The sequence below is a fragment of the Plutella xylostella genome, chromosome 4 (assembly GCF_932276165.1).
Source record: "Plutella xylostella chromosome 4, ilPluXylo3.1, whole genome shotgun sequence".
Lineage (NCBI taxonomy): Eukaryota > Metazoa > Arthropoda > Insecta > Lepidoptera > Plutellidae > Plutella > Plutella xylostella.
Genome location: NC_063984.1, coordinates 4,483,082 through 4,508,925, shown reverse-complemented (window position 1 = coordinate 4,508,925; position 25,844 = coordinate 4,483,082). Strand labels below are relative to the sequence as shown.

The window sequence follows — 25,844 nt, the reverse complement described above, 5'->3', positions numbered from 1 at the left end:
ACTTCTTGTGGCTACTCGTACTCGTACAACTGATGAAAAGAAACCTAACACGCAAACACCTACCATATATTTACCCAATATAGGAAACTTTTGGCATAGCAATGGATGGGGTCCCGAGAAAATGACGCAACAGTTCACGTGTTTTCATCAGCTCGTTAAAATTTCTTTAAAACTTCCTGCCTTAGGTGTTTCAATTGCAACGTGAATGTAAAACTAGATTTTAAGGTTTTTGAACATTGTTCTCTACCTGATTGAGTTTTATGTTTACGGAAACCTTGAGTAGTGCGTTACGCCGCCGCCGTCCCTTTCCAGTGAGTGGGACTCGCTCGTCTGGCTCGCTCGAGCCCGAGACTCCGTGTCATTCGCACATGCGCACCGGCCGCCTGCGAGCGACTCGTCTTGCCGCACCGACACGCTGAACTCTACATCGCGTCATTCGCGGCCACGCATTCCAGTTCCGTAGTAATAAAAATGGTTATAGAAAAGTGATTCAGTCGCGTCTGAGACACCATTGTCGCCTGTCCTGACTACCTGAATTTCAGTGAAAGTTTCCATGAAAAAAACTAGTTAGATCGCGCGAGTTTGTGGCCCACGTGCGTTGTTTGCCGGTAAAGTGCGATCGATTTTGGCGCGATGGGTGATGTGACTCTGCCCGACGATGGGAAAGTGGTTTTGAAACGGAAAATTACACTTTTTAATGGTGTGGGCATCATTATTGGCACTATTATTGGATCTGGAATTTTCATTTCGCCGACTGGAGTGTTCCTGTACACGGGGTGAGTGAAGTGCTGGAATTTCCCGCGTTTTCTTAACTGTTGCGTCGTCCAATAAAAAGTTTTACAGCAATGTTTGTTTATGTTACCAACACGTGAAACTAGTTATATATGCTTGTTTTGCTAAATTATTAGTTAACTAATTGTAATTTCATATTACTTATGTGTTTTGCCAGAAATGGTAATAAAGCGTTAATTTTAACATTGTTGGCATAATCTAACTTTTTTGTTTTAATTACCGAGGTAGGTAAGTACATGGTTTCAATTAACACTTTCTACAGTGTAATTGTTTTTATAAGTACTTATAATCGAGTTTTTACCCAATTATACTTATCAAGGGGGCTATGTGGAAGATCTTACTTTTTGTGAGGGCGAAGTAAAAAAAAACTATGTACTTAGGTAGTTATAAGAAGATTAAGAAGGCAGGTATACATAGGGGCCGTCCATTAATCACGTGAGGCTCAAAGGGGGGGGGGGAGGGGGTACGGAAAACCTCACGAAACATCACGAGGGGGGAGGGGGGGTCTCGTTAGACATCACGTGTATTAATTTTTTGACAAAAAGCGCAAGTATTTCTGAACCGAAATTTTGACCGGCGCAAAAATTTGAACGGTAGTTAGGATTTATAGGATTAAAATAATAAATTTTATTGCAAATATACATAAATGTTTTTCAATTATTCAAAACGCAATTTTCATTATATTTTTTCTAGTCAAAAATAGCCTATACATAGACTTCCAAAAATACACGTGATCAAGGGGGGGGAGGGGGGGGTTGGTCCCAAACCTCACCAAATATCACCAGGGGGGAGGGGGGGGGTCAAAAAATGAGAAAAATGACCTCACGTGATTAATGGACGGCCCCATATAGGTTCGGTGCCCTCAGGTGTTGATGGGTGGTGGTAGGCCCATTAGTTAATACCTAGGTACTTAGTTATTTACCAATAAATTAATCATTAACGTAATCACTAGGTAATCATTAAGTCAACCTCAAGTGACCTAAACTAACAAAAATAGCAACAAGCTAAAAATAACAAGCTTGCTAATCCGTTAACTACCTTTATCGGCATTAAATTATGTCAGTCTCTACATAGAAGGTGAAACTCGTAGGTATAAATCTTAACCTGTTCGCTGCAGGTGGCTTATGACCATGAAACCTGTGCAATGAGACTGTGGAACCACATGACACTGACATATCGGGTTCCGTAGCTCCTCATTGGACCTGACATCTTGGCATAGGAATGCAGACCTTACCAAGTTATAATAAGACATAATATTCGGCTCGACGACATCATTGTTGTAGGAAGTGTAACGTTACGATTGTAATAGGCGTAAGTGGATCAAAAATGTACTAAGTCGAATATAAGCTCTTTATTGTATAGGTAGCCCTTAGTTCTGGCGTAAAGTAAGCGTGACCGAATTAGCAAAGTGATAAGAGCATTAATTAATATCAACTACGTACCTACCTATAAATAACTGCTTACGATTCCTTAGTGATTTAGATTCAGTAAGTAAACTTGAGCAAATTTGTAAAGACTAATGTGTAACTTTAAAATGAGACAAGTAGGTACCTACATGAAATATACTGACTGCCTATCTATACCCATACAGCAGTATAGACTATCATGTTTAATGCAGTAGTTTAATCTAGTACGGGTATTAAACTATACGATCTACCTACCTAGTAATTCAGATCGTGAACAACCATTATCACTTAATAAAATTAGCATTTGTGCACGTAAATGACAATGAACGTTTCTGATGCAATCAGGCATAGACTTTCACCTTTTAGAGTTTATTAAATATAGTTTAGTAAACTATGTTGTGATGCAATCTGTCTATACCTGAGTATACAATCGGTAAAGTTTTGATAGTCTCGGATTAGCGGAAGACACCACTGTCTAGCCATCAAACAAAAACACGTAGCTAAAGATTAGATTATGATGTTATCATACCACGAATCTACTCTACATAACGTGACAACATAATAATATCTAAGAAGTTCTATATATATATATATAAATACCCAGCATTACACTATGACATAACAAATAACTATCCAAAGAAAGTAACAGAGTCATTGACTTCATAATAAGCCATTCAAACATAATCCGTATTCCATTGCAGGTCGGTCGGGGCTTCGCTGATAATATGGCTTACTTGCGGTCTGTTGTCGACGCTCGGAGCGCTGTGCTATGCTGAGCTGGGCACCTCTATCACGAGGTCTGGCGGGGACTACGCCTACATATACACGGCGTTCGGTCCCCTGCCTGCCTTCCTGAGGATGTGGATAGCGCTGCTCATCATCAGGCCCACGACGCAGGCCATCGTCGCGCTGACCTTCGGCCATTACGTGGTGAAACCTTTCTTCCCCGAATGCGACCCTCCGCAAAATGCCGTCAAGCTGTTGGCGGCTGTATGCTTGTGTAAGTATTTTTTTATTTTTGCATAATCAGGTGTGTGTTATAAGAGGATTACTTTTGAGTTAGTGTTAGTACAGGTAGTCAAAATTACAACTTTCTTCGAGTTAAATGAGGATAATGCCCTTTGCATTTGGATAAGACTAAATGAGCTTTAAACTAGCTTTAAAGTTTACATAAGTGATTTTTAATTATTATGAAGCGACCGCATGGTAACACTGTGTTCTGTCTGGCGAAGGGCACGGTTCTGTACCCGGCCGGGACAGATTATTATGTCGAAAGATTGCAGAAGGCTCTCGGGTCTTGCCGCTTACTCGTATTTCATTGCGTGTGTAACATACACATTTTAATTTACAAATCGAATTCCATGGTTGGTGGGTTTGGATTATTATTATTTCTGAAATATTTGCCATTAGGTGCATACCAGAATTAATTAAGTATACATAATTATTATCTATAGGCCTTTCCAAGAAAATCCCATAAAGAAACTTCTCAGTGGACCCCAAGCTCGCACGAATGTTGGATCCCACTCTCCAATCAATAGGTTATGTGATCTTTATAACATGTATAATAATAAATTAAACATTGACATCTTTCACGACTCCTTTAATATCTTTAAGAAAAAAATATGCCAGAAATAATTGCTATAATAGTTATATTTTTTCCTTCAATTTGTTTTGCTACAAATTATTTTAATGTTTGTTATATTGTTTATTTCCATCTTTAATATTCTGTTGTTTTTAAGATAATTTCTTTAAAAAGGATGTGTACGCCTATAAATGGTTTTCGCAACGAAATTGTTACCTATTAATTTATCTTTGTATTTTGTGTTGTGTAAACTGCTGGCGTTCCATATTTTATAAATAAATAAATAAATAAATAAATAAATAAAAGTGTTTGAGGCATGTATTATAGGCCTTAGAAGTTGATTTGTTTCTCTCAAATTGAGGCACTTAGCAACACCCGAGTGCGCGTTATTCTATGCTTCTTAGCAACAATAAAATAATAAACTCCCTTGACCGCGAATTGACATATTTGGTCAGCCACCTCCTATAGCGACCGCATACCTTCTCTAGATTCAAGTCAATAGAGAAACGATTGATGCTTGAGACGACACAAATATTAGCTCCCTAATAGCTACTTACGGCTTTTTAATGAAGTTGTTTACCGGGATCTTCGATTGATGGAACCTTCCTCTCCAGAAGGCCAAGGCAATTGGAGAGACGAACTTAGGTAAATAGAGTCCGGCTACGCTAAGTTTGCAACATAAACAAATGCCAACACATATTTTTTTTGGTTCTATCTATTAATTATTATTATTAGTTAATATATGAATGAATGAATGAATGCACCCCACCAGCCAGGAGTTACCCTGTATCACGGAAATAGCCGCGCCTACTGGGGGGCGCTCAGTTTTTAAGGGAGAAGGAACACACGCTCAAGGATAGGTGAGGAAAGTGAATATCATCGACCGAGTATGCACCCTAATTAGCCAATCTAGGAGAATAGGTAAAGGTAGGGAATAGGTTTTCGGAGAGCGTAAAAGCCATCTTTGGCATAATCATTGTTGGTATGCATGTCCTGGTCTGCTTTTGTAGGTGTTCCGTGTATTTTCTTCTGCCTGTAGGTGTCTGGTGTAATCCTGCGTTCCTGTAGGTTGCTGATCTAATCCTACAATCCTGTAGATTGCTGATATAGTCCGTGTCCGCTGTAATCCCCCACATATTTTATATTTATTTTTATTTATTTATTTTAATCCGTGTGTCTGTAGGTGTCCGATGTAGTCCTTGTGTCTGTAGGTGCCCGATGTAATCCGTGTGTCTGTTGGTGCTCGATGTAGTACTGCATGCATGTAGGTGCCCGCTGTAGTCCCTGTGTCTGTAGGTGCCCGATGTTGTCCGTGTGTTTGTAGGTGCTCGCTGTAGTCCGTGTGTCTGTGGGGTAGGTGCTTGAAGTAATCCGTTTGTCTGTAGGTACCCGATGTTCTCCGTGTGTCTGTAGGTGCTTGAAGTAATCCGTGTCTGTAGGTGCCCGATGCTCCCGTTTGTCTGTAGGTGCTTGAAGTGATCCGTGTGTCTATAGGTGCCCGATGTAGTTCTTGTGTCCTGTGCTGATGCTGGAGTAGTCCCGTGCTAATGCTGGAGTGGTCCTGTTCTGATGCTGAAGTGGTCCTGTGCTGATGCTGGATTTGTCCTGTGCTGATGCTGCAGTGGTCCTGTGCTAAAGCTGAAGTGGTCCTGTGCTGATGGTGAAGTGGTCCTGTGCTGATTCTGAAGTGGTTCTGTGCTGATGCTGGAGTGGTCCTGTGCTGATGCTGGAGTGGTCCTGTGCTGATGCTGGAGTGGTCCTGTGCTGATTCTGAAGTGGTCCTGTGATGATGCTGGAGTGGTCCTGTGCTGATGCTGGAGTGGTCCTGTGCTGATGCTGAAGTGGTCCTGTGCTGACGCTGAAGTGGTCCTGTGCTGATGGTGAAGTGGTCCTGTGCTGATGCTCTAGTGTGTGACTGTAGATGGCTGAGTGGTCCTGTGCTGATTCTGAAGTGGTCCTATGGTGATGCTGGAGTGGTCCTGTGCTGATGCTGAAGTGGTCCTGTGCTGATGGTGAAGTGGTTCTGTGCTGATGCTGTAGTGTGTGACTGTAGATGGCTGAGTGGTCCTGTGCTGATTCAGAAGTGGTCCTATGATGATGCTGGAGTCGTCCTGTGCTGATACTGCAGTGGTCCTGTGCTGACGCTGAAGTGGTTCAGTGCTGATGATGTAGTGTAGTGACTGAAGATGGCTGAAGTGGTTCTGTGTCTGATACTGTATTTATGTGGCTGTAGATTCCTGTAGCGTTCCTGTGCCTTGCGTCTGTGACTTCTGGGCTGGGTAGTGTGGGCGGGACTGATGAGACTTATTCCTTGTTTGTGTGCGTCTTCGAATGGTGGCGATAATTGATTGCAAAATGAATTGGTTGTTGTCTTCTATTTATTATTTAGTTCTAGCTGGCTATATATATGTAGGCAGCGGTTGCATATTGACTATAGTTGATATATTGATCTTATTTTATTTTAAACTGTGTTCGTTTTTCAGTTTCCCTTGAATAGCGTTCGTTGATGTAGACAGCTACATCTCTCCATATACCAAGCGGTCAAAAAATACTTGAAAGAATTATATTAATATCTTCGGTGAGCTATTGTTTTAGGGGTGCAGTTTCTGTCTATAACATTTTTGTTATATTCTATTTGAAAGTATCTTTGTTGCAATGTGGGAATTTTGTTTAACCAACTTTGGCTTTGTCTACTTTTACCCCATTGTTTCCGTTTGGGTCTATTTTATCGCTTGCAGATGTTCTGTTTCTTTTAGCGCAATGGGTCTATTGCCGGAGTTTTTTGATTTTTTTTATTTATTCTGGTCTGAAAGAGAGCTTATTTTTAAGAATTACGTTAGCTGTGGGAAAAATATTAGTTTGTGGTCCAAAACCTTGCACGTGTTTGTATAATAGGATACCTACGTTAGTGTTCAGGATTAATGAATGAATTTTTTGGGGATATTTTAATTTACTAACTAGAGTTAAATTTATTCGTTGATATTTTGCTAGATGGTGGAAGCGTCGTGCTAGATATTTTTGGATACGCACTAGTTTAATTATTAATCTTTTTCTAAATATAACAGATATTAGGCACACTGTTCATGCAATAAAGATTTTGAGGTTTTTTTGTTATAGACTAAAGATAAATTCATTGAATGATATTCTGCTGGATACTGTGCTATTTGGATAAATACATGGTAAAATAAAAGCAATATGAGATGAAAAAAATATCCATTAATCACCACGTTTTTCTTAGTTACTAGAGTAAGTAAACTAACTTCGAAAGTAACCACCACTGTCGTTCAGGAAATTGAGATACATTACAAATTTAGCATTTGGAAGGATGATAATGAATGCCTTCTGTCAGGTGCCTCAAAGGTATACATGTTAAACTACGGTGGTGCGGATAGTTGGTATTTCCGAAGCAGCGTCAGCCGGTCTCTAGATCGGGATTGGAATTCTCTCACCAGATTCTCGCGACGATTGTTGCTTTAGGTTTGGGGTTTGACGGTGGCGGCTGGCGAACTTCTATCACGCCTATAAAGGGGCTGCGTCACACTATAATAATACACTTCACTCATGCACTAGAACCGCACACTTTATTTAAATGACTATATTGGTACAAGGCAAGAGATTAGGTAATGTTATAAGTACTCTAGTATACACATTCCAAAACTTTATCAATAAATAAGAGTTCACTTAATAACTTATAAAGACTCAAGAGCTTTCGTACAACGGTTACTTATTAACAAAAGGCAACGCGAAACAAAGGATTTTTATGCGCAAGGGCCAGCGGCCAACACGTGTTGGGGCCCGGGAGCGCCCGGCGGACCCGACCGTCCCGCTTGCCTGTCACAATGAAACTCATTATTATTAGTTAATATAAATTATTATTTATATTAGGTAATATCTCGAATGTGCCAATGTTAAAATAAGATTTAAATGATCTGAAGGACCTACCTACCTATCTCCGGAATAAGATTTCCGTTATCCGCAATATTTTGGAACGAATACTAATAATTGCATAGCCCACAGACAAAGCTATAATATAAATAAATAATAAAAAAAAGAAATCTGTTATAGGTAACTACTACTAGTTACTTACTTGTTTTGGCCCCACTTTCCGAACAATGTTGTTTTGACGGATATGATTTGTAAAGCTTATTCCGTCGAGGGCCTATCATGATCACATCACAACAATAATATTATGGTCACAGGCTCATGGGAACCAAAACGAAAGAGGAATACTTACTTACATATCTATGTAAGTTAGAACTAGAACGTTATAAAATTATCAAAACATATTATTTAAAATCATATTTTAAGATTTTAAATAAGTTTGTTTTAATCACAAGTCTCAAGTATTTATGTGCATAAGCCGCAGGCGGCGGAGAAAGTAATAAAATACTGCACTTCACAAAAACCTGTACAAAGTAACTGTTCGACGGGGAGGGTTACTTTACATTTACGGACGAGAGCTGCATTGAAATCGATTCGTGCAACCAGATGGAGCCTGTAACTTCGTTCATAAGCTAGATCGACCCCAGAACGGAGCGATTGTCTGTGCGCTTGATCTCCATTTTGCTTCTCAATCGCGAGGGCAAGGTTCGATGCCCAAACTTACAAGGTTTCTCTTAGCCTTGTTCGGGTTCTTAATTTTATAATTGTGTTGGTAGTTACCGTTCTTACATTTATAATAATTATTAAGTATGTATAAACAATGCTTGCAAATTAATCCGTACGTTTGCATAGTGCATCAATAAATTTCACCTCACCATCGAAGTAGGAAAGTAGACGAGTAGAGAAGTAAGTAGACGCAGTAGAAAAGTAGGCAAAGTAGACAAAGTAGACGAGATTCTCCTCAAGGATCCATACGTGTCTGTGAGTTGATAGATCGGTCGCTCACAAAAACCAACGGTGCACCAAAGTTTGAATTTTGGCGGATGTATTTCGCGAATATTAATTTTGTAAACGGCTTCTAAAAAAGGAGGAGGTTTTGAATTCGGCTGTATTTTTTTTCTTTGTGAGGTTCACGATTGCCGTTGCCGCCGGCTATGGATGGATTCAAGTATTTTTTTTACTATTTACTTATTTATTTGGTACTTATTTCTTATAACTTTAACTTTATAAGGCTTACAAAATAGCATATTACGTATTGAAAATTAAAGCTCCCTGAAAAAAAGCGTCAACAAGAAAATATTTACTTGAATGACGTCACGTAACCGAATAGAGAATTTCAGTATGGTGTAAAAGTATTGAGTAAGTAACTAAACGTTAAGTAATTAATTAATTTATTTACGCTGTGTGTGAAAGATAAATTCATCATTATAATTGACTACGACCACCGTGACTGCGCCACGTAATTTGCAAACGGGTTCGTAATAAATACCTATGGGTTCAAATGGAAAGTTTACTATCAGTTAGAGATGAAAACTCGGTGAAAGTCAATTAAATACTGATTTTCTTGTCAGTCGTAGTGAAACTTTATAGATTTATCGTGCCGCGCTATAATTTGAACTTAATTGTAATGAAAATTACCGAGTACTACTAACTAGATTCAGAGAATCCTGGACTTTTAATCGTTTATTTACCATAGTCTTTGAGATCAACCCACGAAGTTGATTACCGTGTAGGTGTGGTGTAGGTACATCGTATATTTAATAAGTACTGTCTACCTTGTGTTCCTACACCGCGTATTTTTTTCTTATTTAGGGACTGCAGGCAACAAACTTACAAGACCTTTTCATTGCTTACGCAACATAAAACGAATAAACATTGTACTTTCTAATTCTGAGATTAAGTTTGAATAATTATTTGTAAAACTGGTCGTTAGTGATATCATTCATACAACATACAAAGAACATAGATTAGGTACACGCATCGTTAATTTTACTGCATATATGGGACTTGGGACTGACTGGGCATGAAAGGGAAAACTTGAAAGATGATTTAAGAACAATAGTGTTATAAGAAAATAGAACTCTCATAATACATAATGTATAACTACCAAAACCTAAAACATAGACAATGAAAACCACTAAGCTTGTTACATATACTTAAGGGTCTGCAATAGGGAATCGAGTGTTGGCATTGTCATAGAATTATATAGTAAATGATGCTCTACAGCCTTGAAAAAAATCACACAGGTAGCCGAAGAGTCTAGCTAGGTGCTGAATCATTCGAATTTAAGTAAATGCTTATGGATAACTGTAAATTAATTTCAGAAAACCAGTAAATCACACTCCCGTATTGTAACAACTGTGTCGTAATTATCAAGAATTTTCATATGATTCTTATCAAATTATAAAGATAAATGCTTGGACTAGGCGATAAATACCTTGTTTTTAAATAAACACACACCTATTTTGTGTAAATTAATAATAAACTTGGGCAATTTTTTTCCCTCAAATCTTCATACAAATATCTATGGCGGCTTTCTGTGTTATAAAATCATAAACACAAGCGACGTTTGACTCAGTCGGCCGCTGGCCTCCAAAGAAGGGTCACGTCGGTTTAGGCAGCACTGACAGCTCGCGATCTTTTCGTGTACAGATACAAAATCACTGCACATTGGTTGTCATTGCACTTTTTCAACTTTTATGACACCAACATAATTTGATTTGAAATTGAGGAAGCATAATTCTTACACTATATTCAATACATTAAATTAAATTAGATAGTGGGCAATGTTCTCGCGTGACATTACAGTCTCGTAAAGGTCCGATGAGGAGCAGGAATATAGCGAATGGATCTAAGTGATGACAATACGTAGGAACATTAGGTTAGGATTCATCAAAAACACAGTCTCATGGTACTGGTTGAGGAATGGTCTCGTGAGGATCTGATGAGGGCAGTAACAAGGTGGTGACTGAATTTTATTTCAAAGATGTTAATAGCTAAAAGCATCGAGTTTGGGCTATTAAGTATGTTTTTCAGAGAGACAGAAAGATATTTTAGGTTTCCTCTGGATTAGTTAGGTTTACTGGGTTTACTAAATTCATTCGTAACGTAAAATTGATAATGACGGAATTTCTTCTATAGACAGTAGTTACTAAAAAAACCAACGATAGATGGCGTAATTTGCAGAAGTACCTATCTAGTCACCCTGTCACGGGGTGACTTCGGTTGGTAACTCAGAAAAAATACTATATGTTATTGCATCAATAATAAAAAAATCAAGAAAATATTCAAAATTTCCATCCTCGCACACAAATCACAAACTCATGCCCTGTTCTAGGAGCAGGGTCTACCCTAGTGCATTTTCATGACCACTTTTCGGTTCTACCTTTTTTGGCCCAAGATTTATTTGCGTAATCTCGTATTGCATAGTAACGTTTGGTCAAAGTCTCGTTTCGCCGAAAATCGTATGGCATAAATCTCGATTAGTAAAAAGTTATTTCGCATTATCTTGTTTAGCCTAATAATGGTATGGCCAAATCTTGAATAGCCTAATAATAGGTTTATACAAAGTAATAATATTTGTTTGGCTTTAACTTTGACGGAGCGTCTCTCTATAGCGCAAACTGGTGCCTTGTATTGTTTCCGCTGTTTGGAAAACGCTCCGCTCCGCTTCGCTGCGCTCCGCTTCGGTTTTGATGAACATGTGCACCTAACACGCTCCTCCTCGCTTTGCTCGTCGTCGCACCTATCTTTAGGTTTCGATCTCATGGGGTTTGTAATAATTATTGTATGTGTATTATAAATGTAGGTATGTTGTATTGCTCGTTAACTTTCGATTTTTTAATCATTCAATATCGTGATTTTCGGGATGTATGAGAAAAAATACCACAATTTGTTCATTTACTACATACTTAATATATTATTTATTAAGATAGTACGGGTAGTACACTTAGTCGCCTCTCGGCTCTGCCTACTCCTGATTTTCCTCCCTTTTCTCTAAGCCAATTTACCGATTGTGATGTTAAAAAGATCATTCTTTCTATCGCTTCCAATGCAATCGGCACCGACAGTATAAGTCGAAACATGATAATACCTATTCTAGATATAATCCTTCCTATTATCACTCATATATTAAATTCCTCCGTATCTACTGGCATATTCCCATCGTCCTGGAAAGAGGCTGAAGTGGTTCCCCTCCCGAAAAAATCCAATCCCTCCTCATTTTCTGAATACCGTCCCATATCCATTCTACCGTTCCTATCCAAAGTCCTTGAACGCCTTGTCCATTACCAACTTTCCAATTTCCTTACCCATAACAACCTGATGAATCCTTTCCAGTCTGGCTTCCGTCCTGGCCATAGCACTGTAACAGCGCTTATAAAAATCACCGACGATATCCGCCAGAGTATGGATAAAGGCCAAATTACTATCCTTTCTTTATTAGATTTCAGTAATGCCTTTAATACTGTTGATTTCGACATCCTACTTGGAATACTTCGATCGCTTAACATATCTCCAACGGTAATTGGCTGGTTTCGCAGTTATCTGCATGGACGCCGGCAGCGTATACGCATTGAGGAGTCACATTCTCAGTGGTGTGATATCTCGGCCGGTGTTCCACAAGGCGGCGTGTTATCTCCTCTACTCTTCGCAGTTTTTATAAACTCCATTTCTGAAAATATTTCTGCTTCCTATCACCTTTACGCAGACGATCTCCAAATCTATAAGCATGCTTCTCCTTCAGAGCTTCCTGAGGCTGTTGCATCAATCAACATAGATCTGAATGCAATATCAACCTGGAGTAAAAACCATGGGCTCAAAGTGAACCCTAACAAAACCCAAGTTATTCTCATAGGCAGTCCACGATTGATCTCCAACAATAATTTACAGCATATTCCCCCTGTATTATTCGATGGTGTCCATATTCCATTCAGTGATACAGTTAAAAACCTTGGCATATTAATGGATAAGTTTTTTACTTGGGGCCCTCAGATGGAGGCCGTTAGCCGGAAGATTTTTGCGTCAGCAGGTTCACTCAAAAGGTTGCGTAATTTTCTACCTACTTCCACCAAGATCGCGTTAGCACAATCACTTCTCCTCCCCGTTCTTGACTACGCCGATGCCAGCTATCCTGATCTCACCGAGGAGCAACTAAACAAACTTGAGCGTCTTCAAAACTTTTGTATACGGTTCATATTTGGCGTACGAAAATATGACCACATCTCCGAATACCGTACTAAACTCAAGTGGCTCCCAATTCGCCTTCGCCGGAATACCCACATTCTTTCACTTCTTTACTCTGTACTGTTCAATCCATGTACCCCAGCATACCTGAAGGAGCGTTTTGGGATGCGTTGCTCTACCCACAGCTGTACCCTTCGTTCATCGCAGAATCTCAGGCTGAATATTCCTGAACATAAAACGAAATTCTACAGCAAATCTTTTACTGTCCAGGCCGTATTGTTGTGGAATGATTTACCCACAGATATTAGACTTGCACCATCGCTTGCATCATTCAAAACTCAGCTGAATAAACATTATAATAAATTATTATCCTTGCCAGAATAATATTTATTTATTATATATTTAATAGTATGTATATATTCAAGTATATAAGTATGTTTTATGTATTTTATATTACCTATTACTAGGTATAGATTAGGTGTTATAATATTATTTTCCTGTAAGTATAAGTTATGTTTGTAATTTTTTTGCACTCTCCCCTTTTTCTTATGTATAATTTCTCTCCTCCGAGGTAGTCTGGAAGAAATTACTCTTAGTAATAAGGCCGCCAATTGTACCATCTATGTTGTGTATTTCCTCGTGTAATTTCTGTGTTTGTGTGCAATAAAGAATTATCTATCTATCTATCTAAGATAACATTAGGAGAAACAAGATTATACATAGGTATAGACGAACATACATTTGAGCAAACGAAACTTAGGTGTTTAAAGATCGTGCCTAAAGAGTTTTAGACGAAACGAGCCTTATGCCACATAATTCTTGGCAAAGTGATTGTTCGGCCAAAAAAGTTTAGACCATACGAGTTATGCGAAATGAGTTTTGGTCAATAAAGATTATGCGAGATGAGGGGAACCGCCACTTTTCACTTGTGTCCCACCGGTTTCTGTGCTCAGCGGAATAGCACCATTAACCATTATTATTCTGAGATATCATCACTTCTTATTCTGAGTTACCCAACATAAAAACACGCCATCTATTGAAATCATTTTTTAATTAGGATTTTTCTATGGTGTGGTCCCCAAATTTAAGGGTAAAAGCAAAATAATTATATTTTAACCTTTTTTTATACCTATTATATTAAAAGACCTATTCAACGATACCCTACCTACACCATCAAAATAACCGGAAAAAATATCAGCCCCAATTTACTTGTATGGGAGAGGGACCCCAATATTTTTTTGAGGTACCTACTCCCCATATCTATGCGAAATATCAGCTTGATATCTTTACCCGTTTCTGAGAAAAAGGGCGGTGACAGACAGTCAGTCAGACAGACGGACAACAAAGAGATCTTATAACGGTTGCTTTTTTTCCTTTTTAGGTACGAAACCCTAAAAATAAGAAAAAATATTATTCTGCTACCAAAAAATATACTTACAAACATACAATCGAAAAATATTACCCTCCTCCTTCGGCAGTCGGGTAAAAACAAGTGAGACAGGGGGTCATTCTGAACTTTTGTTCTACGAGTTTTAAAAATGAACAAAAAAAAAACCTTTTTCATAGAAACTTTGATGACACGTGACTTTTTACCATGGAAAACGAATATTTTTTTTCGCGAATTTGCAAAACTCGTAGAACAAAAGTTGTTCAGAATGACCCCTTGAGTTGAGTCATCCCCTTTCGGCTTAGTATACCCTTAGTATCTACACTTTAATACCTGTAGTTACCTGTCTACAAGTAAGTAAATACTACATTTGTTTAGAAAGCTAATCGGGTTCCGAGTATGGAGAAAAGTGGCACCCCTATTAATTTCTACTCTTTCCTGGTGCTTACCAGTGTAATTAAAAATTATACTTACCCTCAAATCACTACTTGAAAATAATTGTTAATAAAGTTGGCGAGTAAAAGTTTATGACCCACTGTGCAAACTTACATGTGTGCGTGTCACTGCGTGTGCTGTGTGAAGAGCATTGAAAACCCAAATTTGGCGGGGCACGTCACCCTGTACGGGCCCTTAACCAACCATATCAAATCAAATATCATTCGTAAAAGTTATTAGGTATAACTAGTTACAATATTTCCTACATAGCATATATGAAAACGCCACTAAAGCAAAACATTTATATATCATTTGCAGAGCTTTCCAAAAGATATCAACTTGATAACAATTAACGGTTGATTTATTCACGATGAATGCACGGCAGACACAACTCCAGTTAATTTCCACTGAGATTTGTTTCGATAAATGTTGACATCTCGCAAGGGCGATGATGCGTTCCTGTTGCTGGAAATGCGAGCTTATTTTCATGATGCGAAAAGCTCTTCTGGTCCATTTAGTCCTTGCTGGTGAGCTGTCCATCGGATGTTCGATTACATTGCGTCTCGCGAGTAGGCGGCGGCGGACGGAAGCCTTCACTTAGGCTAATTTGTGGGATAGGAAGCTATTCTCTTTGAAGGAATGGTCTTGCTTCGTTCTCAAGGGAGATTTATTGGGCGATTGGTCGAGCAAATAAATACCGTTTGGTACCGTTACTATTCAAGGTGGTTTATTTATTCAAGTTGGTGAAGTGACTTTCTATTAAAATTTATTCGCAGTATTCCCATTACAACTTAATGATAGATACAACTCAATTTTACATAAACACTTAACTAGGGTACAAAAGGCGGTCTGATTGCTTACAGCGATCTCTTCCAGACAACCTTTGGATGGATGGACTAAAAGAGACATAAATAGGGTACTGTGAAGCTGAACAAATATTGACCAGTTGGTTGCCCGCAGGCGTGCTGACCGCCATCAACTGCATCAGCGTGCGGTGGACCATGAGGATCCAGGACGTGTTCACCACCTCCAAGCTATTGGCGCTCGTCGTCATCATCATCTCTGGTGTCTACTACATCTGTATCGGTAAGTCACTTTCATGCAACTAAAAAAAAGGATGCTTAGTATTTTATGTTTGTAATTTCCGTCGATTTCTCAGTCATTTATTTGTGAACCGAATAAGATATATTTTTTATATGCAACAAAGTTCTCCTGTGGTGGTCCCATTTCCGTAAGTTCAGGATTTGAAGATTGATCTGGAAGATGGCCAGTGGCAATATTAAACGTCATAACCGCATCGAATTGGTGCTTGGTACTTTGATAGTCCACCAACCCGCACTAGGCCAGCGCGGTGGACTAGGCCTAAAACCCTTCTTTCATTGGAAGGAGACCCGTGCCCCAGCAGTGGGGCTGGGGACGCGATGGGTCGTGATGATGATGATGACTTTGATAGTATAACTTGCAGGTAAATCTAGTATTATGTAGAGACAATTACGTACCAATTATTCGTATAATGGGAAAGGTCGGCTTTATCCAACATAATTTATCAATTTTGCGTTCGAAGTTCTATCTATTTATGAACTTTCATTTTCAAGTGCCTGCCAGATGAGACGTATGAAAATAGAAAGTTTTTTCTAGTGCGTTACCTTCCTATGCACACAGCTGAATGAGTACAAGGCAAACTACTTTTACTAAAGGTCAATTAGACCTTGTTTGGTTGAACTTTACTATGATCTGAGTGATTGTTAGTGAACTGAATTTACACGACTCGCATCACAACAGCCACAAATCACCAAATGGCGCTCGGCTCGCCTCAGCCTACGGTGGCACTATTTAGCTTACTTCAGTTAATTTTAAATTTTGAGGAGCAACAGTATACTTTATTAATATTATTAATTTTTATCAGCTTTTCCTTATTTAGGATAAATATTAGTTAATTGAATTTCAGGGGATTTGCTGTAGACGCTTTAAGTATAGATATTTCAGAACCATACTACACTGCCGGGCAAAGAAACAGTTCCACCCACAAAATGCCGACAAACACCTTAATATCTCCTAAGATATAGAACCTAGCTTCATGAATTAAAAAGTTTAATGAAATATAGTTTATTATGTAAACATTTTTAAATGCAAACTCTTTTTAATAGTGTTTTTTTCGAAGCCATGGATAAAAAAAGATAAGTAGGAAAATTTTCGGGTTTGAAAATTTAGGAAAACATTTGCTTCGTTTTTAGTTTTGCTTTTTATTTCATTCTTTTTTTTTGACTTTGTGAAAGAATTATAAAATTGTAAAGTCTTACGGCTCTCGTACCCATAAATCATGCCTAAATCACGCGAGGATTATGCTGAAGAATCTGGTATTCAGCATGCCCAATCGCGTAGAAGCTGTATTGAGAGCACATGGAGGAAACACCAAGTACTGAGTTATCAAAATACCACGTTTACACCTAATAAACGCAAAATTAGAGATTTTGTTTTATTTGCCAAATGCCCCATTTTTTTAAAAACATTTAATTTAAATTTTTATAACAATATTTAAGTTTTTACATGGGAATATTCTGATGCGCAATTAAATATTCTGCAATATTGCAGAAGGCGTCATAAAGCTAGCATTTTCCGTTTAGGAGTAATTTGGTGTTATATCAGTGGAACTATTTCATTGCCCGGCAGTGTACTTACTCGTCAAATACTAAATTCTTGTTGTCAATGCTTGCTGTAAATATCTACACTAATGCAGCTACCGAATGATTCTACGATATCAATAAGTAATTATTTTAATAAATCAACATCGACCTACTATTTCCTTCTATCTTGTTACCACGATGCGAATAGCTATAAATAAATGTATTTCCTTGATATTGTACTTTTCGGTAAGTATTTCATTAAACTCATTATGTGTATATTTACATGTCTTATTTACTTATATCACTACCTACATATCTTATTATTTATTTAATTCTAGAAACAAATTACTTTAATAATTAGGCACTTATAAATCAAAATTACACATGTTTTGTTAATCTTTATGACCCTATAACCTTAAACAAAATTTATACTATCTGTATTGTTACCTAAATCAGAACTAAGTACCTATACTTACACATAAGTACTTATCTATCTACCTATATGTATGTATACGTACATAGGCAAGTTGTTGAACCGAGGGATCGAATGAGATATCGGACACTACGCAAATTACTTAGCTAATCTTGCAATGGTTTGGTAACTTGATAGCGAGTAGTGTTTGTATACCCGGCCTAACTCAGTAGGTACTAGTTACCTCCTATGATTATGGGCGCCTTCAAATTAGTCGCTAATTGGCGCTGCCGCTGTAGTCTTTTAAATTACTAAATTTATATGGAATTTACACAGCAGCGCAACTGCAGCGCTGCAGCCGCGCTGCTTCCGCGCGACAATTAGCGACTAATTTGAAGGCGCCCTATAACTCACGATATGAGACATATAAATTTTTCAAGTTATCAAGTTATAACTCTATGTGTATAATAATTCTATCCCTTATCTACCATACCTTACCTTAGTAAGATATATTATGTAAATAGATATAAGTATTGTTCATTATTTTATACCCAGTAAGTAGGTACTTACCTATTACCTCTCTCTTAGTTGACATCACAATAATAAACAAGCCAAGATAATAGAGTTGCTGGAGGTCTTTGCTGATATTTATGGAGGGAAGGTCTGATCTTTGCATGACGCTGACGTTTTGATAAAACATACAATGTATGAATTGGAAGATAGCAACCAGGGACCAGGTAGGGAGATAATACTGTAAAGCCAACATTTTCATCGTCAGCATCTTCACCTTATTATGTAGAGTCCATAAGAGGTTCATCGGCTTCAAATTCCATGGCTTTAACCGCTTTAACACTGTCTGTCAGACACCTGAGAAAGTAAAGTTAAGTAGAATTCGACGATTTAATGCAGCGCTCTGATCGGGCGAATTGACGTTGAGTAGCACTTAAGTCATGCTTAGGTAGAGTTGTTCAAATTAAATATTGGGCCTACGTACAGTCTGGGACAAAGAAACCTGACCCATATCAGAGTGATTAAGCTATCTGTCTAGATACGTAAAATGATGATCCTAATCCTCACAATGTGTTCTCAGGTCACACAGAGAATTTTGAGAACTCGTTCGAAGGCGAGTATGGAGCCGGCAAGATGGCGCTGGCCTTCTACTCGGGGCTGTTCGCGTTCGGCGGCTGGAACTACCTCAACTTCGTCACTGAAGAGCTGCAGGATCCGTACAAGTAAGTCCACGTCCATTATCAAATTTGATCAACTGTTTTTTTCAACAAACCCTGCAGTTTTTTCGCCCAACAAACGTTTTGGTCTACAAATTATATACGAACAAACTTGTGGGTGAAACGTTCGTTGAACAAAAATTGTGAGGGCTTAAAATACATGCGTTAATCCACTGTGGATGAACCATTTCAGACGACATTTCCTCACATTTGCGGCGTAAAACTGTTGTTAATTTAGGATTTACCTCAACTATAACATAAAGACGATCTTCACTGGAGGAGTACCGAGGTAAAATTGATTGATTGATGAGTGTGACGACCTTCAGACCGATTTTGGCCATGGTTACTATGCCTTCGATTTCGAGCCTATTGTCTCTTTAAAATCTTCTTGAAGTCGTTCGATATGAATTACAGAACTCATTCTCTCTTACCTCGTTTATAAAACAATCTTATTGGTATATCACTATCTAATAAATAATGAACCTCGCAGTGCGCTAAAACCCTTTATGGCGTGACAGGTGTTATTAAGATTGTTTCGTCGGACCAAGGCAAATTTTTACTGTGTCAAAGACCTCTGGTTATTACATAAGGAACCAGTCCATGTATGTAACTTGACGTCTAGCTAGCTAGATCATGATGAGATGCGATCGCTTTGAAGAACACATCAAAACTTTGTGAGGTTTTTGCTTAGGTATTTGTTAAGTATATACGAAATACCCTACTTCAGAGTACTCCCAGTTTCTTTTATACACCTACTTACGCTCTGCAATGCAGATATTTGAGCCCTCCCCAATAGGTAGTTAGCTACCACGCTGATGGAACCGTCCGTTAATAAAATGCTATGTTTATTTATTTATTTGATACTTTATTGCACAAATATGAAATATGCTATGTTTAATAGCTGATTATTGATTACCTAGTGGAAAAACTGGATTGGTGATTTCCGTAGGTACCTAACTACTTGGTGGAGCATACTTACACTCACGTGACATTAAATATCCATAATGTATTAATATATTCAAGCTGCAGAGGCCATCTAATTGAAATTGCAACTTGTGGATTATTTTAAAACACAGGCCCTGAGTATTTAAACTTCGCACTATCAGTAGGTAGACTTACCGACTTATCTTTTTACTCAAGATTTTTTCTTAGACATCATACTTTATATCAATATTCCAGGTGCAAGACAATCTATGTAGTTGTAAGGAAGAAAGAATAGGCATCATTAATACAAGTCACGTATTTTCCTCAGTAAACTTTTGCCGACACCGCTCGTAGTCGTAATTTTAGGGATCCGTGGACTCCTATTACATTAACTTTAGTTAGATTTCGATTTTCACACCTGAGAAAGTCTAGTTAATCGAAAGTGAGAAATTGGATCTTGAGTAATCTTCTTTACGCTTGATAAAACTTCTAGACAAATGTCATTTGAACAGTTTGACCCCTCTCAGATAGTATCGGATCGGCATAGTCACTGTGAGAAGGGTCAGGTTTCTTTGCCCCAGACTGTACGATGCCCGGTCTAGAAAATGCAGATATAATAAGATAATAGGCTATATCATAATCTTAAGCATAACAAATTATGTAGTTATTACTACTCAGAATCCTACATACATACTTACATGAGTTATACCGTCCCATTGATAATTATTAATTTATGTACAATGTATGCACTGATTTCATAAGAATGTGGTTAGAATTCATTTAAGTACATTAAAAAGTAATTTATACCTAGAGTTACATTACATTATTTAGGTACATACCTACTATACCTAGGTAGGTACTATGTACTATTAGTAGGTACTTATGGGTAACAGGGTGTCCCAAGTTAAAGTGCAAATCCGAATCATAGTGACACAACTCGTCATTCTAAACAACTTTTGTTCTAAGACTTTTGAACTTATTTGCGAATTTTGATTATGCTAATTCATAGAAACTTTGTTGGTAAGTAATGTGATTTATTACGTACTATAGAGAGTAGATTTTTTCATTAATTTCCAAATGTCGTACAAACAAAGTTGTTTAGAATAACGAATTGTGTCAATATATTCGGATGTGCTCTCCAACTTGGGACACCTTGTATAATAAACATACCCAGTAAATGAGTTCCATTGAAATCGGTGGGCAAACTCTTATCACAAATACCTATCTAGTTTCCAATTCCACTTAGAGGCGACTTCAGTCGACTAGCGGAGTGGACTGCAAATATCTGAGACCTTTTCCGTTTAAACACTGGACTTCTTCCCTGACCTCATATACCAATCTAGAAAGAGGTTCTTCTAAGTCAGCTTAGATATGTACTTGAAGTCAGAAGCGGCTATTTATGTGAGTACCTATAAGTAGGTGGCTGGCTGGAGACATCTTATCAGTGGATTAGGTTAGGATAGAAGTCACAGGTAGTGGATTTAAAATAAGTACCTAGGTAAGTATAAATATCTGATTTCGTCTTAGCTTACAGTCCTTGAGATGACAACCAGTAAGCCAACGCCAATGACTTATAGGTAGGTATTATACCTACTCTTAATTCTTAATATACAGGATGCTAAAAAGGGTTTAGCGTAAGCCGTAGTACCTAAGAGGATGGTGACCCGAAAGACTCAAAAAAATAACCCATAGAAACTTTGTTTTTCAAGACTTTCTTATAATGATAGTTATTTGGCTACCTATACGATTCGCAACACCCTGTATGACTATATGTATTATCTTTTTATTTGACTCCGTGGAGCACTCTCAGCTTATGTGCTAGTGTAGCTCGATGGTTCGTGCAGATACTCACACCGTATTGCATGTTTTATTCATCAGCCGTTTATCTCCTCGCGTCCACTTCACGAAAACTCCTAGGAATTTTCTCATTTCGTTCGCACCACGCGATAATGTTCGTGAGAAGTAATGATAGCGCCATTTACTTCATAATTAAATATTGGCCTGGATCCAGCAATTCATTAATAATTTTCCAGTGGCTGCACTAAAATGTGAAGGTGATGAAAACTTGCATTTAAACTTGCATCTTGCACCTGTTTTTTAAAAACCAGTTACAAACCAGTGACAAAATTAACAAATGCGTATTTTTTCAACGAAAAGCAATCTCGATTGACCTTCGCTGTAATTATTTCGTTGACCTGCCGCAATGAAACGGAACTCACTCCAACTCTATTGGGACAATTAATTGATTCAATTTATTGACACTTGAGTCGCTTTGAGAGAAATCGAGAACACCCGAGACTGCCTCATGATTGAGTTAGAGTCGGCTGTAGCTCCGTCGTATAGAAAGTTATGGAAGTCAATCTCAGGAAAATGCGATTTAGAAAGTTATTTTGAGGGAGTATCGTCCTAGTAGTAGAGACATGGCCGTCATGTTTTCGTGTGTCGTCTTGAAATCAATTTACACTTTTGATTGTGGCGCTAGTCCCTGACCCTGCGTAAACCTGACCTAAATCTTCACTATTGTCAATAAGTTAGGCTATAACAGCCACCAGAGAGCACACGAGAAAGCTCGCAGTCACACTGACCGAACACGGTCTGCAGAATATATTTTTTATAGTTGGCCATCGCTAAAACTAAACGTATAAAATTAGATATCAATATCTTCCTAAGTTGTGGTCATAAGTCATAATCACGATGTTAACCCCTCGGCTGTCTCCATTCCAGGAACCTACCGCGCGCGATCTGGATCGCCATGCCGATGGTGACCACGATCTACGTGCTGGCCAACCTGGCGTACTTCGCCGTCGTCAGCAAGCTCGAGATGATGTCAAACCCCGCCATAGCTGCTGTGAGTATCAACCCCTTCGGATGTTTAGGAAACCAGTTCCCTAATCGGTATTTTTGTAGGTAAGTACTTCTACGTAACTGATTTCGGCTCTGTATAAGTACAGAAAGAAAGCTGGGCAAAGGATTAGCGCTTATCAGCCCTGGTTCGGAAATAGTAATAAACTGACTGATCGGCGGCGCAGGTAGCCAGCGCATGAATAAATATATGAATCCTACTCTAGATACAAGCACTATCACTATCAGTGAGAAAAGGTTAACTTGTCGAATGTCGAACGTTCACATTTTGCATTAAATACCTACCAACAAAACTTTAGTATCCATTTGCGATAACACGGGTCTAGAAATACTAGATACGTAATATAAGTCAGGAATACGCTGATAGAAGGACCTTATTCTAATCGAATACACTGATAAAAGTAGGTAAACGTACCTTATTCTAATCAGCAACAGATGGGTTTTATGCTGCAGGGTGCATTGATAATGTTAGCTTATTGGCCTAGTGCATGTGTGACCTTATTCAGCATCGAATAACTGACCACACTGTAAACAATGACTTCTAGATCTAATGAAGCAATAACTGACCGCAGACTGTAAACAATCTAGGCTATGGATGATGTACCTAGCTGTAGCTACCTACCTCCCTATGTTACAGCACTGCATTTAGGTATGTATAGATTAGACTTATACTTAATATAACTCAGAAGACTGATATAAAATCTTATGTGTGAGATTCAAAGACGGATAATGGAAGCATTCGGGAACCTTAATGAACAATAACTCGTGATAGGTTTGTTATTTATTTTATCAATGTAAGTACCTTAACTACTTATTAAAGGCCTGATTTACATAATTAATACAGATTTTGGCAGGGGACTGAACCTACTGTATTCAAAGCGTAGTAAATAATAATCACAACCTTTCTTCCTTCTCTCCAGATATTTGGTGACCGTCTCTTCGGCAGCTGGAGTTGGGTGATCCCCGTGTTCGTGGCATTATCGACCTTCGGCGGAGTGAATGGAGTCCTGTTCACGTCGGCCAGGCTGTTCGCGACGGGCGCTCAGGAGGGTCATATGCCGGGGTTCTTCACTCTCTTCCATATAGAGAAACAGACGCCTATACCTTCGCTGATCTTTACTGTAAGTTTTATTGAAGAAATTAATGAATACCAAATAAATAAAAAATATAAAGGAAAAAAAAACATATATCGTCTCAGTAGTCCCAAATGTTACTCCCCTACAACCCCAGAGGTTTTACCCCTTTGCAGAAATCAGGACGCTGAATATTTAGGACAGTTCGCGAAAATAAAGTTCTCTATCTATGAAAAAGGTATTTTTTTCGAGAATTTTCCAAACTCGTAAAACAAGAGCTGTCCAGAATGATCCCTTGACTCATCCCCTTTCGGCTTAGTATACCCTTTTGCAACACCCTGTATAGAAGTGTAATGTAAAGCACTTAAAAGTTAACCTCCATTCTTTCTCCTTCCAGTGCCTATTCTCCTTGCTGATGCTGACGACGAGCAACGTGTTCGACCTCATCAACTACTTCTCTCAAACCCTGTGGCTGTCAGTGGGCGCCTCCGTGGTGGGCATGCTGTGGCTGCGGCACTCCAAGCCCGACATCCCGCGCCCCATCAAGGTCAACATCCTCGTCCCATACCTCTTCCTTCTCGCCATTGGCTGCCTCGTCGTCATCCCTGCCATCTACCAACCAAAAGACACGGCGATAGGCGTAGCTATTCTACTGTCAGGAGTCCCGATTTACTATCTCTGTGTCAAGTGGAAGACAAAACCGGAAAGCTACCATACGGTCTCCGGGTGTATTCTAAGGTTCTTTCAAAAACTTTGTTCCTGTATCTACGTGGACTCTGCTGAAAAGTTGTCCAATTGAAGGGATTGAGGAGAGAACTGTATCCAATGTATTGAACGGACCAATATTAATATGTGTGCTTATTGTGTTCAGGCGTTTCTATAGCATGAATCGAGCTGACGTACGAGCCGTCCTATTGTTTCTTTTGTTACAAAGAAAATGCAAGATATTTAGTAGCGAAGGCATTGAAATTTGTTTGACAATAAGTTATTGGTGTGAATGTGCGGCCGTGAGTCGTGATTGAAGGAGTACTGTATTATTTGTTAATATCGTGGATGGCAATGTATAAATGAAGTAAGTATATATAAAGTTTGACTAAAGATAAAAAATGTGATATTTTATGAACTTTGATGTTACTGCTGCTATTCCACTCAGTATTTATGAATTTTTCACAAAGTTTGAGATTTTAATGATGTGTAAGTATTTCTTTTATTAAGGAATTTTGAAAGTTTTACATTTTATGTGTCATCATTATTATTAAGAAGTGGCTTAGCATCGTGTGTTGTATAAATTCGTATCATCGTATTCATCATTAATCAATCATATTTATTAAAAATAAATTAAAATACTTACATAATATGTACGATGTAAACCTAGGTACTAAACACTTATTAACTTTATTTAAGAGCTCCTCAAATCAATCGGAAATCAAACTTGCTCTCTTATAAGTGTGTTATTTGCGATTTTAAAGCATAAGTATAATTTTTGCTTTAAGTACCTCGAAAAGGACAAGACATTCCTCTTAATTTATCATTTGATAGTGTTAAATAGTGATTCTACATTGTTATTGACTTATTTAAATGAAGACTTATAGGTAAATGCACTTAATATACATACCTACACATATATAATATGTTGAGTTTATACTACTATCTACTTAGATGTAATAACAATAAGTTACCTGAATACGATAAATTGCAATTTATGTCTCGATTATGAAACTATCTGATTTATTAATAATGCCGAAATATACCTACTTATGTAGTAATTTTATACGATATTATAATACCTACTGTCTGAAAGAGTATTTTAGTTTGAATAAGGATAAAAAAAACAGCGCTAAATGAATCAATTCTTTCAGCGCATTCATATTATATACCTACTTAAATATCTAAATTATATGTTATGTAGGTTTACATATAGATACTATTATAAATTTATGAATATAATTGCTAAATTATGATACTATCTTATTTTATTAAACCCTATTAATCACCCCGATATAATTAACTCATGTCCTATTTAACTGCACCAGGCTACGCGTCGCCGCATATCAT

General features: G+C 38.1%; 1 protein-coding gene across 1 annotated transcript; it reads left to right on the top strand.

Annotated features, from left to right (window-relative positions):
* Positions 1–298: 298 nt before the first annotated feature.
* LOC105385889 (large neutral amino acids transporter small subunit 2) lies at positions 299–25,750 on the top strand. Its single transcript, XM_011556337.3, has 7 exons — positions 299–776; positions 2,900–3,198; positions 15,629–15,754; positions 18,795–18,936; positions 22,579–22,702; positions 23,637–23,837; positions 24,187–25,750. The coding sequence occupies exons 1-7, from the start codon at positions 634–636 to the stop codon at positions 24,586–24,588; spliced, it is 1,437 nt and encodes a 478-aa protein (XP_011554639.3). The 5' UTR covers positions 299–633; the 3' UTR covers positions 24,589–25,750.
* The last annotated feature ends 94 nt before the right edge of the window (positions 25,751–25,844 follow it).

Excerpts from the sequence above, each read along its gene's own strand:
- LOC105385889 (XM_011556337.3), top strand. The coding sequence starts at position 634 with ATGGGTGATGTGACTCTGCCCGACGATGGGAAAGTGGTTTTGAAACGG. Across the intron at positions 15,755-18,794 it reads TGTCTACTACATCTGTATCG|GTCACACAGAGAATTTTGAG; the intron begins GTAAGTCACTTT and ends ATGTGTTCTCAG. Across the intron at positions 22,703-23,636 it reads CAAACCCCGCCATAGCTGCT|ATATTTGGTGACCGTCTCTT; the intron begins GTGAGTATCAAC and ends CCTTCTCTCCAG.